Source organism: Aquarana catesbeiana, linkage group LG01 (assembly GCF_042186555.1).
Source record: "Aquarana catesbeiana isolate 2022-GZ linkage group LG01, ASM4218655v1, whole genome shotgun sequence".
Classification (NCBI taxonomy): Eukaryota; Metazoa; Chordata; class Amphibia; order Anura; family Ranidae; genus Aquarana; species Aquarana catesbeiana.
In genome coordinates this window covers 799,408,627-799,427,097 of record NC_133324.1, presented here as the reverse complement: position 1 = coordinate 799,427,097, position 18,471 = coordinate 799,408,627, and the positions used below count along the sequence as shown (strand labels likewise).

The window sequence follows — 18,471 nt, the reverse complement described above, 5'->3', positions numbered from 1 at the left end:
GTCAATCTCCTTTCTTTGCCAATTATGGTTTTCATGTATCTTTTTTACCAGATTTTCTTCCAGAGTCCTCAGTTCCAGCGGTCCAGGACACAGTGCAGTTCCTCAGTCATAATAACCGGATGTTACAAGAAGCGGTATCCAAGGCACAAGCAGACAGCAAGAGGTTCTTCGATCAAAAAAGAAAAGGAGATCTAAACCTTCAGCTTGGTGATAATGTATGGCTGTCTACCAATAATATTAGGTTGACTTGTCCTTCCAAAAAGCTTGCTCCTAAATTTATTGGGCCCTTCTCTGTGAAAAGGAAAATCAACGAGGTATCCTATGAACTGTGTTTACCTGATTCACTTAAAATCCACCCTGTGTTTCATGTGTCGCTTTTGAAGCCTGCTGTAGATGATCCTTTTCCTGATAGGGGCACCAGGGTCCCTGAACCTGTCTTGGTGGACGGAAATGAGGAATACGAAGTGGAGGCCATCCTTGATTGCAGAAAGAGATCTGGGCAAGTACAGTTTTTAATTAAATGGAAGGGGTATGGTCTGGAAAATAACTCATGGGAACCTGACAGTAATGTTCATGCCAAACGTTTGATCCATGCCTTTTTCTCTGCTCATCCTAAAAAGAAGAGTTATCTGGGCATCCGGAGGCTGCCCGTTGGGAGGGGGCAATGTCAGGGACATATCAGTGGCCGTCGGGCGAACATGCATGCGCGCAGGTGCACGAGGGGCCTTCCCAGGGCAGTTCTGCTGAAATCTCCACTAGGGGGCATCGGAGCGCCCGTTCACGCTAGCGCTGTTTTGCGCCAAGGGCCCTTTAAAAGACTGTCACATGCTTCCATCAGGTGCTGTTCGTCTGCAGCTCTGCACCTGAGTTCCTGTATCCTACCTGTTGTTGTATTTGCTAGTGACCCGTCTCCGTCTGAACATTCTCCTGTCTCCAATCTGACCCGGCCTGCCTGACCTCTTGTGACCCGTTGCCGAACTCCTGCCTGCCTGACTATTCTTTGATTATCCCTCCTGCCATATACTAGCCTAATCGCCTGCCAAACGGACTGTCTGACCCTGCTTTGCCTGTGTCCTGTGACGCTGCTTCCAGCCTGCTTTGCCAAGCTCCAGGTTCTGCTGCTGCCAAGTCATCCACCTGTCTGCCTACTGATCTGCTTCAGCCTACCTGCATCCGCAGCTCAGCCATCCCGGAGGGACGTCTTTCCAGTTCCAGTGTTTGCTACCGCAGGAACCTGCATCAGGCCCTCCTACCCACTGTGCTCAAGAGACCACTGTTCCCACTTCCAGTGGCCCCTGAACCAGCGTTTAAGAGAGGTCTCCTTCTAGCAGTCGGGCTCAACTACCAAGTACCTAACAACAGCTGCCTGCAATACTAATAGGATCAGAAGAACACCACCAATTTTCTTCAGGTAGTTTAGATGCACATTGTGCAGAGGACGCACTACACTAATTTGTAAATACTGCAGCTGCCTGCGGTAGTGTACTATTAGGATCAGAAGAACACCACTAATTTTCTTCAGGTAGCTTTAGGTGCACACTGTGCAGAGGACGCACTACACTAACTTGTAAATACTGCAGCTGCCTGCGGTACTGTACTAATAGGGTCAGAAGAACACCACTAATTTTCTTCAGGTAGCTTTAGGTGCACACTGTGCAGAGGACGCACTACACTAACTTTTTAAATACTGCAGCTGCCTGCGGTACTGTACTAATAGGATCAGAAGACCACCCATTAATTTTCTTCAGGTAGCTTTAGGTGCACACTGTGCAGAGGACGCACTACACTAACTTGTAAATACTATAGCTGCCTGCTGTACTAATAGGATCAGAAGAACACCACTAATCTTCTTCAGGTAGCTTTAGGTGCACACTGTGCAGAGGATGCACTACACTAACTTGTAAATACTACAGCTGCCTGCGATACTAATAGGATCAGAAGAACACCACCAATTTTCTTCAGGTAGCTTTAGGTGCACACTGTGCAGAGGACGCACTACACTAACTTGTAAATACTGCAGCTGCCTGCGGTACTGTACTAATAGAATCAGAAGAACACCACAAATTTTCTTCAGGTAGCTTTAGGTGCACACTGTGCAGAGGACGCACTACACTAACTTGTAAATACTGCAGCTGCCTGCGGTACTGTACTAATAGGATCAGAAGAAAACCACTCATTTTCTTCAGGTAGCTTTAGGTGCACACTGTGCAGAGGACACACTAGACTAACTTGTAAATACTGCAGCTGCCTGCGGTTCTGTATGAATAGGATCAGAAGAACACCACAAATTTTCTTCAGGTAGCTTTAGATGCACACTGTACAGAGGACGCACTACACTAACTGTAAATACTGTAGCTAATAGGACTAATAGGATCAGAAGAACACCAGCAATTTTCTTCAGGTAGCTGTAAATACTGTAAAAACACCTGCCTGTCAGTAGGAAGAGAATAACAGGAATGGATCTAGCTAAACTGAATACAATTTATATATATATATATATATACACAACACCTAGGATGTATATATATACACAATACACTGTAAGTGCAGCTAACTGACTCGCCTGCCTACTCTATGTAACTTAAATCAAATGACACTGTCTCTCTGTCTATCTCTCTCTCAACGCCGGAACACACTACATAGGGCCGCCGTGCAGGTGGCCTTATATAGTGTGGGGCGTGTACTAAACCCACTGAGCCATAATTGGCTAAAGCCACCCTGGCTTTGGCCAATTATGGCTCTCTGTACAGACAGCGTTGTGATTGGCCAAGCATGCGGGTCATAGTGCATGCTTGGCCAATCATCAGCCAGCAATGTACTGCGATGCCGCAGTGAATTATGGGCCGTGACGTGCCACTCGAATTTGACGCGAATGGCCCATATCGTTCGTAATTCGGCGAACGACCGAACACACGATGTTTGAGTTGAACATGGGTTTGACTTGAACATGAAGCTCATCCCTAGTTAGGATACATCAGACCAGATATTAGCGAATCTTATAGACCTAGTATTAGATCACTATCTTTGGTAAACTATCCTGAGAATAGAGTCAGTGATCAAATCCTTGGAGGCATTACCCCTAGGGCTAAACATATGTTGTGTAGATAAGGCTATTCCCTAGGAATAAGCAAAGGAAAAAGAAATGAGAACATATATATCACCTACATAGGATGTATTAGTCTGTAATCTTCTTCTTCAGGTGGTGGTGAAGCAAAGCTAAGAGGGGCCTGGGTTGTCTGGGGATCTTGGGGATATTGAGGCTGTTGCGAGGATGAAGAATTCAGTCGACGTTTGGTTCCATTTGTTATTGTTGCAGATGTTAACAGGAGAAGGTCTCAGATAGTTGCTAGAAGGTCATTTGTTGATCTGCAGGTATAGGAAGTCCCTTTATAGGAAAAGCGAAGAGAAAAGGGGAAACCCCAGCGATAAGAATGAAATTTGAGAGTTTGCAGGTGAGGTTTCATTTCTTTGCATTTAATTAGTGTTACTTGGGATAGGTCATGGAAGACTTGGTACCTATGCCCCTGGAAAATTAAAGATTCCTTATTCCTTGAAGTTTCCATCAATTGTTCCTTTGTGCAAAAGTAGTGCATTTTAATAACTATATCTCCGGGAGGTCCATCTTCCTTACGTGAGGTTAGGGCTCTGTGAATTCTGTCCATTTCTGACTGTTCTATTGGGATAGAAGGAGCAAGTTCTTAAAAGAGTGCTGTAACCGTAGATTGTAAATCATCAATTTCTTCAGGAATACCGCGGATTTGTAGATTTGATCTCCTGGTGCGATTCTCAAAATCTTCTAGGCAAGTTTGAAGGGCAGAATAATCATCCTTAAGAGATTCCAATTCTTCAGTGTGAGTAGAGGTAGTAATATCAAATTAATTTACCCTCTGTTCTAGGATAGAGGTGCGTTGGTGTCAAGGAATTAGTAAACCAGACTGTGTGGACTGCACAGAAGAAACTCGAAACATATATAAGTGAATAAAAATGGTGTTTATATACATAAGTGACAGATAAGTGAATATAACAGTGCACAACCAACCACAAGACCCACAACAACAAAACAGTATATACAATAAAATGGGAGATACTGAAACCGCAAACAGAAGCCAGGCCAAGGTCATACACCGGGAGATCAGCAGATGGTAAGGACAGGAAACCAACAGGACAGGGAGAGGATGGATGGATGGATGGGATACAGGGCAGGGATCCAAGGTAACCAGGAACAGAAGGGACAGGACCAGGAAGGGCTTGGGATAGGGATGGGATCAGATCAGGGCAGGGCAGGGCAGATGCAGGCTCAAGGTCAAAACAACAGGCAGCAAGGACAGAATGCAGGGAGAGAGACACCAAGGCAAGGATGTGAGGGCTTGCTGGGTATTTTTCAGACTGCAGTGATTTGACCTCACGTTACACCTGAGCGCAGAGGGTGCTGTCTGCTCCACACTGCCGGAATACACCCGCTGGTGGACACAGGTACTACGGCCCAAGGATGCAACAGTGCCACCAGCAGGTGAGTCCTCTTATTACAGGTCTTAGGTGTTGGAAGACACCCGCTGGTGGACACTGGTACTGCGATCCAGGAGGCTGATAGCGCCACCAACGGGTGAACCTTTTCATGACAGTACCCCCCCTCAAAGGAGTGGCCTCCGGACGCTCCAACTAGATGAAATTGTCCAAAGTTAATGGCCTCAAACTGAACAACAGATGAGGGCACGTCAGGCTGGGCATCGGGTACTTCAGGCTGGGCATCAAGCACCTTAGACTGGGCAGCGGATACATCCGAGCAGACAGCAGGCACATCGGAGCAGACAGCGGGCACATCAGAGCAGACAGCGGGCTCCGGGTCATCGAGCTTGGCAGCAAACAGCGAGCACTGTAAGGGCAGACTGGATCACAGGCACTGGCTCAACAAACTGTGGGCTGGGTAACGGGCCCGGTTCAGCGAGCTGGACACCGGGCACTGGTCCGGCAAGCCGAACAACGGGCACTGGCTTAACAGACTCCGGTTCAACAGACTGGGTAATGGGCACCGGTTCAGCAGACTGGGTAACGGGCACCGGTTCAGCAGACTGGGTAACGGGGGTGAAACTTCAGGATGACACACGGGCACCAAAACTTCAGGCTGACACACGGGCACCGAAACTTCAGGCTGACACACCAATATCAAGACATCCATCTGGAAGGCAGGCACCGAGACATCAGGCTGGAAGGCAGGCACATCAGACTGGAAGGCAGGCACATCAGACTGGGAAGCGGGCACATCAGACTGGGAAGCAGGCACATCAGACTGGGAAGCAGGCACATCAGGCTGAAAGGCAAGCATCGAGACATCAGGCTGGAAGGTGGGCACATCATACTGGAAAGCAGGCACAGACTGGAAAGTGAGCACAGACTGGAAAGCAGGCATCGAGACATCAGGCTGGAAGGTGGGCAAATCAGACTGGGAAGCGGGCACGTCAGACTGGGAAGCGGGCACATCAGACTGGGAAGCGGGCACATCAGACTGGGAAGCGGGCACATCAGACTGGGAGGCAGGCACCGAGACATCAGGCTGGAAGGCGGGCACATCAGACTGGAAAGCTAGCACATCAGACTGGAAAGCGGGCACAAACTAGAAGGCAGGCACCGAGACATCAGGCTGGAAGGCGGGCACATCAGACTGGAAAGCGGGCACAGCAGACTGGAAAGCGGGCACAGACTGGAAAGCAGGCATCGAGACATCAGGCTGGGAATCGAGCACATCAGACTGGGAAGCGGGCACATCAGACTGGGAAGCAGGCACATCAGACTGGTAAGCAGGCACATCAGACTGGAAAGTGGGCACAGACTGGAAAGCGGGCACAGACTGGAAGGCAGGCATTGAGACATCAGGCTGGAAGGTGGGCACATCAGACTGGAAAGCGGGCACGTCAGACTGGGAAGCGGGCACATCAGACTGGGAAGCGGGCACATCAGACTGGGAGGCAGGCACCGAGACATCAGGCTGGAAGGCGGGCACATCAGACTGGAAAGCGGGCACATCAGACTGGAAAGCGGGCACAGACTAGAAGGCAGGCACTGAGACATCAGGCTGGAAGGCGGGCACATCAGACTGGAAAGCGGGCACAGCAGACTGGAAAGCGGGCACAGACTGGAAAGTAGGCATCGAGACATCAGGCTGGGAAGCGGGCACATCAGACTGGGAAGCGGGCACTGAGACATCAGGCTGGAAGGCGGGCACATCAGACTGGAAAGTGGGCACAGACTGGAAAGCGGGCACAGACTGGAAGGCAGGCATTGAGACATCAGGCTGGAAGGTGGGCACATCAGACTGGAAAGCGGGCACAGACTGGGAAGCAGGCACATCAGACTGGAAAGTGGAGACATCAAGCTGGAAGGCAGGCACCGAGACATCCGGCTGGAAGGCAGGCACCGAGACATCAGGCTGGAAGGCAAGCATTGAGACATCAGACTGGAAGGCAAGCATCAAGACATGAGACTGGAAAGCGGGCACAGACTGAAAAGAGGGCACATCAGACTGGAAGATAGATACATCAGGCTGGAGGGTAGGCACCGAGACTTCGAGCTGGAAGGCAGGCACCAAGACTTTGGGCTGGAAGGCAGGCATCAAGACATCAGACTGGGAAGCTGGCACATCAGACTGGGAAGCGGACACATCAGACTGGAAGGTAGGCACATCAGACTGGAAGGCAGGCACATCAGACTGGATGGCAGGCACCGAGACTTTGGGCTGGAAGGCAGACATCAAGACATCAGACTGGGAAGCGGGCACATCAGACTGGAAAATGGACACATCAGACTGGAAGGTAGGCACATCAGACTGGAAGGCAGGCACCGAGACTTTGGGCTGGAAGGCAGGCATTAAGACATCAGATTGGAAAGCGGGCACATCAGACTGGAAGGTAGGTACATCAGGCTGGAAGGCAGGCACATCAGGCTGGATAGCAGGCACAGGGTTGGCAGGTTTGAGTGGGTCATCAAGTTCAACTGGCATGAACGCAAGCTGGAACAGGTTGGTTGGTGTGGGGGCAGGTTGGGTTACTGGCAGGATGGTGTGGGTCGGGAAGAACTTTTGTTTATTTTTTGTTTTAGCCACTGCAGCTTTGTACGTAGGTGCAGGGTCATAAGAAAAGAAAGTAGTTGGGCAAAAAGAAGACCAAGGAACAGTGGCTGGAGGAGGGTTTTGTGGGATTGTTACAGGTGGGGGAGAAGAGGCAGGTGGATTGAAAGCAGGATAGGTGCAGTGAGTAGAGACTGGGTAATAATACTTGGTGGAAAGCTGTGTATACTGGGCTGTAGCTGAGGTTGCCATGAGCGATGGGGGAATAGATTCTTGGGAAGGCAGGTGATTAATGGCAGGGCTGGGTTGTTGTGGCTTGGCTAAACAAAGGAGATCTGACCATGCCTGTAGCACAGGTTGAACAAACATTCATTCACACATAGCCTGACTAACCAGCGATTGCACTGAATGGATGCAATCAGGCAACACCTGCTGTGAACAAGAGGCATATCATTCCATGAAAAAGGCTGGATCATCCTCTAATAACCACACCAGAGACTCAACCTGATCAAAACTGAAGGGAGGAGAAAAATCATCCCTGCCCTCTGGAGTACTGGACAAGGCTAGCTCTGCACACAGCTGAAGCAGCGGCTGAACATTTTCAAATAGCATACCACCCTGATCCACCAGAGAATGGGCCAGACGGATACACTCTAATAGTTGATCCCTGGCCCACTCCTTCAATACCAGACGGCAATAACAATTATCCTCAGTTACCAATGAGGAAAGATAAATCACTATTTCTGCCTGCATTTTCAAAAAGGCTCCTCAGTGCAGTCACGTCTGGTAGGGATGGCCTTGGTGTACTGTCAAGGAATTAGTAAACCAGACTGTGTGGACTGCACAGAAGAAACCCGAAACGTATATAAGTGAATAAAAATGGTGTTTATATACATAAGTGACAGATAAGTGAATATAACAGTGCACAACCAACCACAAGACCCACAACAACAAAACAGTATATACAATAAAATGGGAGATACCGAAACCGCAAACAGAAGCCAGGCCAAGGTCATACACCGGGAGATCAGCAGATAGTAAGGACGGGAAACCAACAGGACAGGGAGAGGATGGATGGATGGGATACAGGGCAGGGATACAAGGTAACCAGGAACAGAAGGGACAGGACCAGGAAGGGCTCGGGATAGGGATGGGATCAGATCAGGGCAGGGCAGATGCAGGCTCAAGGTCAAAACAACAGGCAGCAAGGACAGAATGCAGGGAGAGAGACACCAAAGCAAGGATGTGAGGGCTTGCCGGGTATTTATCAGACTGCAGTGATTTGACCTCACATTACACCTGAGCGCAGAGGGTGCTGTCTGCTCCACACTGCCGGAATACACCCACTGGTGGGCACCGGTACTACGGCCCAAGGATGCAACAGTGCCACCAGTGGACACTGGTACTGCGATCCAGGAGACCGATAGCGCCACCAACAGGTGAACCTTTTCATGACAGTTGGCCTACCTCACAAATCAACCATTTGTGTCAAAAATAATGTACTATAACGGTCGCTTCTGTATAAGTGATCAGGGAATATATCTTAGTGTAGCGCCACCTATAGCAGTCCCAGTTCCTATAAGCCAAGTAAGCCTTGTCTACTGGTACATGGCTGTCCCCAGGAATACCATGTTCACTGGCCAGGAAGGACAAGAGACTGAAAAAAGGAAGACTGGGACTGGAGTTTCACAGGAACGTGAAGCAGGATGTGTAGATGGGTCAGTTCAGGTACAGGCATAGACATGGTCAGCAAGCAGGCAAAGCATCAGTCCAGGCAGCAGGCAAAAACGTGGTCAATAAATAGGCCAGAATTGGTACAGGCAGGAGGCAGAGCCAACTCTGCACTGGTGTGCTGCTGTTCAGGAACACTGTAACTTGTGTGGCATGATCAGGGACACTGTGACTGGTGTGGTGGTGATAAGGGACACTGGGACTGTTGTAGCAATGATCATAGACACTGTAACTAGTGAGACAGCGATCAAGGACAATATGGCTGGTGTGGCAATAATCAGGGACAATATGACTGGTGTGGCAATGATTAGGAAAAATATGAATAGTGTGAAGGTGATAATGGACATTGTGAGTGGTGCGGCAGTGATTGGGGACACTGTACTACTATAGGAAAGTCTGGTCATGATTTTTTTTTTTAAACTGTGATTTCTCTTACAGCCATAATGGCTGTAAAAGCAATATTCACTCTCTCTCGCTACATTCCTGCAGCCATTGAAAAATACTGTAATATCTGTGATTGTCCACAGCTATCATATGGTACAGGGCTGCTGTGAATGGCCCTGTACTATGTAATCTCTGTTACCGATCAGAAATCACACACTAGTAAACAACAATGCCAGGAAATTACATATTGTTTTCTATTGTCCATGTGATCAGTGTTCAGTGGCCACAGTGGGGGAGATTTACTAAAATGGTACACACGGAAACTGGTGCAGCTGTGCATAGTAACCAGCTTCTAACTTCAGCTTGTTCAATTAAAGGGGTTGTAAACCCTCATTGTTTTTCACCTTAATACATTCTATGCATTAAGATGAAAAATCTTCTGTAGTGCTGTAGTCTCCCAGCCCTCCCATTTTACTTACCTGGCATGGATCTTTCTCTGGCCAGGAACAAGCACACCATCTGTAGCTGGTGTCTTGTGTCCTGATTGGATAGATTGATAGCAGCGCAGCCATTGGCTCCCGCTGCTGTCAATCAAATCCAATGACGCGGCGCTGAGGGGGCAGGGCTGAGTCCTGCGTTCTGTGTGAATGGACACAGATGCGGGAACATGTCCGCATGAGTGTCCACCAAGGAGAGCGCTTCTCCAACGTGGACACTCGATGCGGGGAGGAGCCACCAGCACTGTCAGGGGACCCCAGAAGAGGAGGTTTGATGCCACTCTGTGCAAAATGAACTGCACAGTGGAGGTAAGTATGACATGTTTGTTATTTTTTTTTTTTTTTAAACGAGGGTTTACAACTCCTTTAAGCTTTGACAATAAAACCTAAAAGTTAACTGTTTACTATGCACAGCTGCACTAGATTCTCTGTGCACCAGTTTTAGAAAATCTCCCTCAGTGGGACGGGTATGTTCACCTCCATTGGCGCTGGTCCCATCGGTCATAGTAAATAAACAGTTGGATAGGTGGTTAAATTCCATTTGGTGGGGAGCAGCAGTTCTAATAACACTTAAAAGGAAATACAGCATTAAAAATGCAAAATGGCTTTAATAAAATGCCTGGGGGATGCTTAACTTGCCCGTGAAATGACAATCTGTCTGATTTTTACAGCCTACCAAAGCAAAACTCACATTTACAAAGCAAAAAAAAAATGCCATTTTAATTGCCTGTAAATGAAAGCTCTGTGCCGCCAGACCCTTATCCTTGATGAGTTAGGTAGAGATGTCAAGTAGGACCCCATGCAAAAGAACAAAATCCAAAAAAAAAAGTTGTACCCAAAAGGTCTGGGAACAACCTTACTTCCAAAGGAGGTTTCGAGATTCTGATAAGCCCCCCACTCACAAACTCCCACAACCACCAGGCCAGGGTTTTTCAGAACTGGCCCTCGTCTCCTCATCAACAAGGGGACAAGGTGTGTACCCTAAAGACATGTGGCCTGGTAATATTCAGGAAAAAAGGGGGTGCATGCTTGTCTCCCCTTATTTCCTGGTCACCCAGGCCACATTCTCAAATAAGGGTCTAGTATATTTTAAGGGGGAACCTGATGCTTTTTTTTTTTGTTTTTGCATATTAGCTTGAGAAGAGTATCAAGTAAAATTAGGGATGATTGCAAAATGTACAGGGGAGTATTTCTGTGGCACTACACCAGGTCCAGGGATAGTTAAAAAGAGTAACCCTTAGGAGCCATTTAAAGCAAATTGGCAAATTGTCTGCAATGCATTTTGGCAAAAAAGCTACATTTCACCGGTTATTTGTTTTTGTTCATACCTAAAGGTCTGGTTTTACAGGATGCAAGACTAAAGCCTGATATAACATTGTCTTTGATGGGTGCTTCAGTTGGTTGTCCATCCTTGGATGTCCTAATATAACAGCGATTTCTAAGACGGCAAAGTAAATGTATGTTAATGTTAAAATTTTATAAAACGTAACTATACACATTTGCATATATCACTCCACTTCACACACTTTTTAGCATTGGGGCACATTGAGAGAGGTTCAACAAAAAAAAACATTGTTTCACATTTTCTGGCAGGTACTAGGTTCTTTGACATCCCCAGGGCCTATGGGGATGTCAGCAAGGGAGCGGGGTCTTATGCCCCACCTACCTTCCTTCCATGGGTGACAAGTTGATTGTCAATCCCACCTTAGTGAACTGGTTAGTGTAAAAAAGACAACACAAAAATAATGTATCATTTGTTTTTAACTAGTATATACTTCTTCAGGTACCAATATCCTGCAGCCTCCAGGTAAAAGTAAGGAGGAGTTTAAATTTATTTCCTTTCTACTCAAACTCCTGTTTGAGCAATGTTGAGTGTCCAATGCTATAGATGGCTTTTTGTACACAAGTAACTCTAGGAGGGAGATATCCTGTCCAGATATTGGCAATGGCATCATAGAGAACTCCAACACCAGAGTTCCCAGCGCTCATAAAACTGTACCCAATGTGGGAAATATTACATTGCTTAAGAGTTTGAGCAATTAGGAAGCAGGAATATGTTTCTCCTTTCCCTGATCTGTAAATGCTAGACTGGAATCGAGCTGGAAACTGAGATGGTAAATGTTTGTTAAATTAGAACAGTAAAATCATGTTTTGTGCTTTACTTTTACATTTTTTGCTTCCCCAAACATCAGTGGACTGGCTAGGGGTCCTCCAAAACAAGGTCACAAGGCAGGGGACAACCTCCTACTTGCTCCCACAAGGCAGCAGGTGGTTGATATGTAAACTCCCTCCTCCTCCATGCCAGCACACCATCCTGAGCCCCGGGGATGGTGAAAAGCCTGTAAGGGGGACCACGATTGGCTGTGTGTTGGCACCAAATCGCTAGATTTTGCTATTCTTCTTGCATAGGAAAATGACCAACTACTGATAGATAGAAGGCTTAACCATATTTTCCCCAGCTCCTGGCCATAGGCCCATTCACAACATTCCTGGCCTTGAGCCTTTATATTTAATAAGAAAGAAATGTTCACTCAAAAGGTATATTTTCCACACTTTACTGCAGCTTACAAAGACAGCTGTGACATTAAATATCACATTGACATACTGACAGAACTCTTCAGCATATGTTGCCTTACACAACAGCAAACCTTCTGTAGCAGTCACTCAGACACAGCATGCCAGCACATAATTATTAAGCCATCTTCCCCTTACTCTTTGAAAGCACCATGGTGATAGGACAAACCTCCCTGTTTACTAGATTCCACAGCATTTCACTTCTGTCAAACCTAGATTAACACGGTATAGAAAAGTAGTATACCAGTCTCTCTCTATGTCCCATGTTATAGCTCTGAAAAGCCAGGCACACTCCCCCATGTTACTATGTCATCCCCAGGTGTACTAGTACTCACGTCAGAGAACACTTAGCCTGGTCTAATAGGCCTTTTGCATGCACTTCAGAGAGTAACAAGAATCAAGCTGACTACATCTACATGGCTGTGTGAAGTTTTGCTCCCCTGCCCTGTCTCCACACATTATATCACTACAGGAAGGCTTTGTCTAACAGGGGACCTAAAACCCAATTACATAATTCATATTACCGCGCTACTTTGGGATACAGCCACCTAGTGGCAGACTAACTAACTGCACCTGCTTACAAGCCTAATGCCCATGCCCTAATGCCCCCAGCATTGGGCTAGGGTGCTTTGGATGAGAGCTCTGCTTTTTGAGGGAACCTCCCTGAAAGCACCCCTCAATGCTTAGGAGCATGTGGGTTTGCAATGCACATTTTCCACTACCTTGCTTTAGGAATATCAGTCTGCATGCCTGGCATGCTGCAAACTCCCAGCCTATGAAACCCTGAACAGGCCAGACCAAACAATCGCTGCTCCCTTAATTACAGAAGGAGATGAAAACAAAATGTACCTAGCATCATAAGCAAGGAGGGTGCTACATGCTTAAAATACTGTAAGTTAAGGGTGGGAGGAGTCACAGTTTTTAAAATTATTTTCTACTTACAGAAAAAAAATATAAAAAATTGGATCAGTGCTTGGTCAGAAACTATTATAATGTATTTTGGTGAAAAAATGAATCTGTATTAAACAAAGTCATTTGAAAAATCATTAAAATTGAATATCATCACTTATCTAAACCCAAGCACAAAAATGTACTATATTGCAGCTTTCCAGTCATTCGATGTGGTGGCTAAATTTGTTTCCTTTTTTCTTTTTTTACAGGCTTTTTCCTCCTTTATTTTCAGGAGGAGATCCTGCCAATAACACAGCTCCTGTATAGGGTGTGTTACGAAACCAGTGAATCTCAGACAGTCTAACATTAATTCCTGCATGTTTGTTCTAAGATAGTGAATCAAAAGTGAACATGACAACAATGCACCTTTAAATTCAAGTTACCAATGATAGCTCCAACTAAGCAGAATATTACTTCAAACCCCAAAGAATTCCTTTTTCCAAAATTTGGTTGTTACAGCTATTGTTCCAATAACAATTAAATAATATTTCTGGAACTGCTGTGAAATCATGCTTTTGAGTTCTACTTTTCCATGTCAATACAAATACAAAGTGATATTAAACCCTAAAACTAAAAATTATTGTATTGAACCTTACGAATCCTTAAATGTGGTTGCTACAATAGTTTTTATTAGTCGTTTTTCAACTTCCTTTACAGCTCAAGCTATCCAGCAAACATGGCAATCAAAAGGTTAAAAAAAGAAAACATTTACCAATGACAGGGGGCTTACAATGGTCAGCTTTTATTCATTTGTGAAAAACCTTTATCCCAAAAGAAAAATACTGTTGCTGTTTGTAGCGCTACCCCTGCAGGAGCCACTAATTTTAACTGGTTCTTCCCCAAACAGTACAGAGGCCACCAGCCACCCAAGCAACAGTCCATTCACTCCAGCTCCAATGAACAGTCTAGGGGTTTTTTGATTTATCGATGGTAAAACTTTTAACAGGAGAGGGATTAGGGCATAGAATACTCCAAAATTATTAGCAATTAGCTGTGAGAATACAATCTTGTCCTTAAGCAACTGTGAATATTGGACAGTCTAAGGACTTACAGCTGGAGCCCGTGAGGCAGGACTCTTTGGCATCTGGTTACCCTGCACCACTGGGCAGCTATTGGTACCTAGTGCAGAAAACTGCACAGTACAGGGGGGTACTCTTCTCTAAACTCACAGTCCAGGACACTGCTGAGGACAGGGGAATGGCCTGTATCTGAGACCCTATGAGAGCAGTATCAGTCCAAGCAACCACTGGCACCTACTGTATATCCCAAAAGTACACATTCGTCAGGAATCAATTCAGGATTATTACTCAAGTCCCTCAGATAGCTGCCACCTTCCAATCCAGTGAGTGAGACAGTCCTTCTCTAGATCAGATCAATTGGTGAAGTCCTGCAGTCAGTTCCAGATTACTTCCAGGTTCCATCTCTGCCATCATTGAGACCTCACCGAACAGCAACACAGTGTACAGGCTACCTCTGGGGCAATAGCCCCCTGAGGCTTAGAACTCTCCTTGCTGGGGAAAGACAATCTCTCCAGGGCCCCAGACTATTTATCAGCCACCATCTGGGCAGACTTCCACAGGGATTGGCAAGCCCTAGATCAATATTCTGGCTGGCTATTTGAATTCTTTCTCCTTAAGCTGTATAATCTTCTTCTAGAGGCAGGGGGAAGCAATCAAACTCCCAGCCTATGAAACCCTGAACAGGCCAGACCAAACAATCACTGCTCCCTTAATTACAGAAGGAGATGAAAACAAAATGTACCTGGCATCATAAGCAAGGAGGGTGCTACATGCTTAAAAGCTGTTGGCAAAAGTTCACTTTAATTTGATAGCCAAGTTCATCTAAGTTTGCTAGTGCATCTAACACTATCTTGTCACTCAAACTGACCTCTGCAAGCATAGCTCAGTTTTTTCACCATCCCTAATATACAAATGTGGTGCTTTTTGGATCACAGGGTGAAAATAAAGAAAAAGAAAAAATGTTCCCCATTTTTAAAGGACTGGTAAGCTGCAATATATTATATTTTAGTTTTTGGGTTTACTGCTTTAACTGCTTGTTGACCAGCTACCAACGTTATACGGCGGCAGGTTGGCTCTCCTGCGTGAATCGCCGTAGCTGTATGGCGGCTCGTGCAGGCGCAGTTGTGGGTCGAGCAGACTCGATGTCCATGGGTGACCCACAATAAAAATCGCAGATCACCACCATTACTAGTATAAACAATTAAAAAATAAAAAATAAAAGTCTATCCCATAGTTTGTAGAGGCGATAACTTTTGCGCAAACCAATAAATATACGCCTATTGGGATTTTTTTTTTACCAAAAATATGTAGAAGAATATATATCAGCCTAAACTGATGAATTAATTCATTTTTTATATATATTTTTTGGATATTTATTATAATATAAAAAAAAACTTTTTTTTTACTTTTTAATTGTCGCTCTTTGTATGTTTAAAGCACAAAAATTTAAAACTGCAGAGGTGATCAAATACCACCAAAAGAAAGCTATATTTGTTTAAAAAAAAGGACATCAATTTTGTTTGGTTACAGCATTGCACGACCACGCAATTGTCAGTTAAAGCGACGTAGTGCCATATCGTAAAAAATGGCCTGGTCATTAAGGGGGCAAATCCTTCCGGGGCTGAAGTGGTTAAGTAGAGTTAATATCGACATTTAACTCAACTAAAATGAAACTGTCATAATAGGTAATGAATGTCTCCTCTGACCATTACCAACCTGTCCAATGGTTCTTGCCAGTCTTTTGTTAGATATGTAAAAAATAAACAGTTTGGATAGAATGAACAAATCTTCTGGCACATGTTTACGTCAGGGGCAAGCACACTTGTGAGAGTATCTCCAGAAAATTCCAGTGTCTGGAACAGATCTCTTTGGCAATCTAAGGAACAAAAAATGGGTAAAAGAAAACAGCATTAATCTAAGTACATTTAAGTTATTGAAGCCTAGACAAAACTTCAGCATTAAAGAACTGAAGTTGTGTTCCATATAGGATTTCACTGCAATAAAATCTTAACTCCAAGCAAACCGGTAAATATATTGATTAAATACATACTGTATAATGTATGTTATACCTACCTACCAAAATGATTTGCAATACTTTCCAGACAATATTTTGATTTACACTCTTCTGTCAAACAATGCACACCAAAGTCGTACCAGGGAGAAGAGATGTCCACCCTGGGTACTGTCTATTAAGGCAAACTGCTTTGGTTGCCACTGATCTTCCAAACCATCAGGCTGATTGATTTAGTTTATGATGGTGTCTCTGCATAGTTCTGACACATTGGACTCAGAACTATGCAGTGACTTTTGGGAAGCATTTCAATTGAGTGATGTACCAGGGGTGAGTTTGCTGCATAACAGTAATGCCCCGTACACACGGTCGGATTTTCCGACGGAAAATGTGTGATAGGACCTTGTTGTCGGAAATTCCGACCGTGTGTAGGCTCCATCACACATTTTCCATCAGATTTTCCGACACACAAAGTTTGAGAGCAGGATATAAAATTTTCCGACAACAAAATCCGTTGTCGGAAATTCCGATCGTGTGTACACAAATCCGACGCACAAAGTGCCACACATGCTCAGAATAATTAAAGAGATGAAAGTTATTGGCCACTGCCCCGTTTATAGTCCCGACGTACGTGTTTTACGTCACCGCGTTTAGAACGATCGGATTTTCCGACAACTTTGTGTGACTGTGTGTATGCAAGACAAGTTTGAGCCAACATCCGTTGGAAAAAATCCTAGGATTTTGTTGTTGGAATGTCCCAACAAAGTCCGACCGTGTGTACGGGGCATAAGTCAAATGCAGGCCAAGAAGAGTAGTTAGCAGGTGTCACTGTAAAGTGGCAGTCTGCAGACAGTGCTGACTCCTCCTCACTGCTGACCAATAAGATTCTGTTAGATTTGTCAGTCTATGGTACCAATGGGATGCTCATTGTAAATTTTTGCTATAGGCTGAATGGGTACTTGCAGCCTCTGGTATCAGTAGGATGAATATTATCAGTCTCTGATATAGGCTAAATGGGTATTGTCAGTCTCTGCTATCAGCAGGATGTTTATTTTCAGTCTCTGGTTTTGTCTGGATATGTATTGTCAGTCCCCGGTATTGGCAGGGGTTGTGTTGTTATTCTGTATTACTGAAGGATGTGTAAGTTTGGTCTTTGGTGTAGCTAGAATGTAGAGTTGTCACCTGTCTGGATTTAGATTGGGTTTTTAAAAAAAAGCTGTACACCTCAATATTTGTTTTACAGTGTCCACTTTGGGCACTTTGAGGACCATATTACTAAAATGTAGTCCTTTCTGTCACTATAAAAACATGCCAGGAAAGCAGGAAGCCACACACTAGCGATGTTGCATCACATCAAAATTTACTAAGCCTAGACAAAGCACTCTGCAGCCCCACCTAGAGCCACAGAATTTCCATAATCAAGCCTGTATTGGTGGAAACTTTGGAGAGGGGGAGTTCTAGATGGGGCTTCAGTGTGCTTTGTCCAGCTTTTATTAAGTTAGATGTGATCTGACATCGGTGTGTGACTTCCTGTCATCTCACTGAGATTTTTATGCAGACTTGGAGCAGTTATATCTCTTTAAAAGCATGTTGCCATTATCCCCATGCCACATCACCATGCACTGCATGCACTGATATTAATTCCTTGAACTTTATTTTTTTTAACATGCTGTTATTATTCCCAGGTTTTCAAATAATGTAATTTTTTTTTTGTTTACCAATATTATTATATACAACATTCGGATAAAGAAAATATTCACTGCTTCCATGGTTTCCTTGGCTATTATTGTGCCATTACAATGTGTTGGAGGTGAGTGTTAAATAATCAACCCTATGTGTTAAATAAGCTAGGCACGCCACAATGACACATATTTCCTTGTTCATAATTTCAGCTCTCACCTTACAGCTTGTTTATTGGACAACCCCTATCACATTCATGTCTTCGAGACCCTTACTAGTAAATCTGGTCATACACTAATAGATTTTTGAATGAACATTTATGTGAACATTCCTATGAAAATCCTCATCAGTACATTTGATGACATGATAAATGTCATTTAAATATACTTAAAATATTGCTGTTATCATTAGATTTTGAAGTGAATGAGCTTTCCTGAACGAAAATCACTTTCACTGTTAAAAATGCCATTACTGAATAAAAATGTTCCAGGTCTCCTTCAAATTTTCTCTTCACTGCAGACAAAAATCATCATCATATTAACCCCACAAATTATTAGAAAATTG

At 44.8% G+C, this 18,471-nt stretch overlaps 1 protein-coding gene across 1 annotated transcript in view; it reads right to left on the bottom strand.

Annotated features, from left to right (window-relative positions):
• LOC141114200 (plasma kallikrein-like) overlaps positions 1-18,471 on the bottom strand; it is a 228,882-nt gene that overhangs the window by 171,748 nt on the left and 38,663 nt on the right. The window contains exons 7-8 of the mRNA XM_073607743.1: positions 15,933-16,092; positions 11,001-11,110 (exon numbers count right to left, since the gene is read on the bottom strand). Of these exons, the coding sequence (XP_073463844.1) occupies positions 11,001-11,110; positions 15,933-16,092 (270 nt within the window). The remainder of the gene's footprint in view (positions 1-11,000; positions 11,111-15,932; positions 16,093-18,471) is intronic.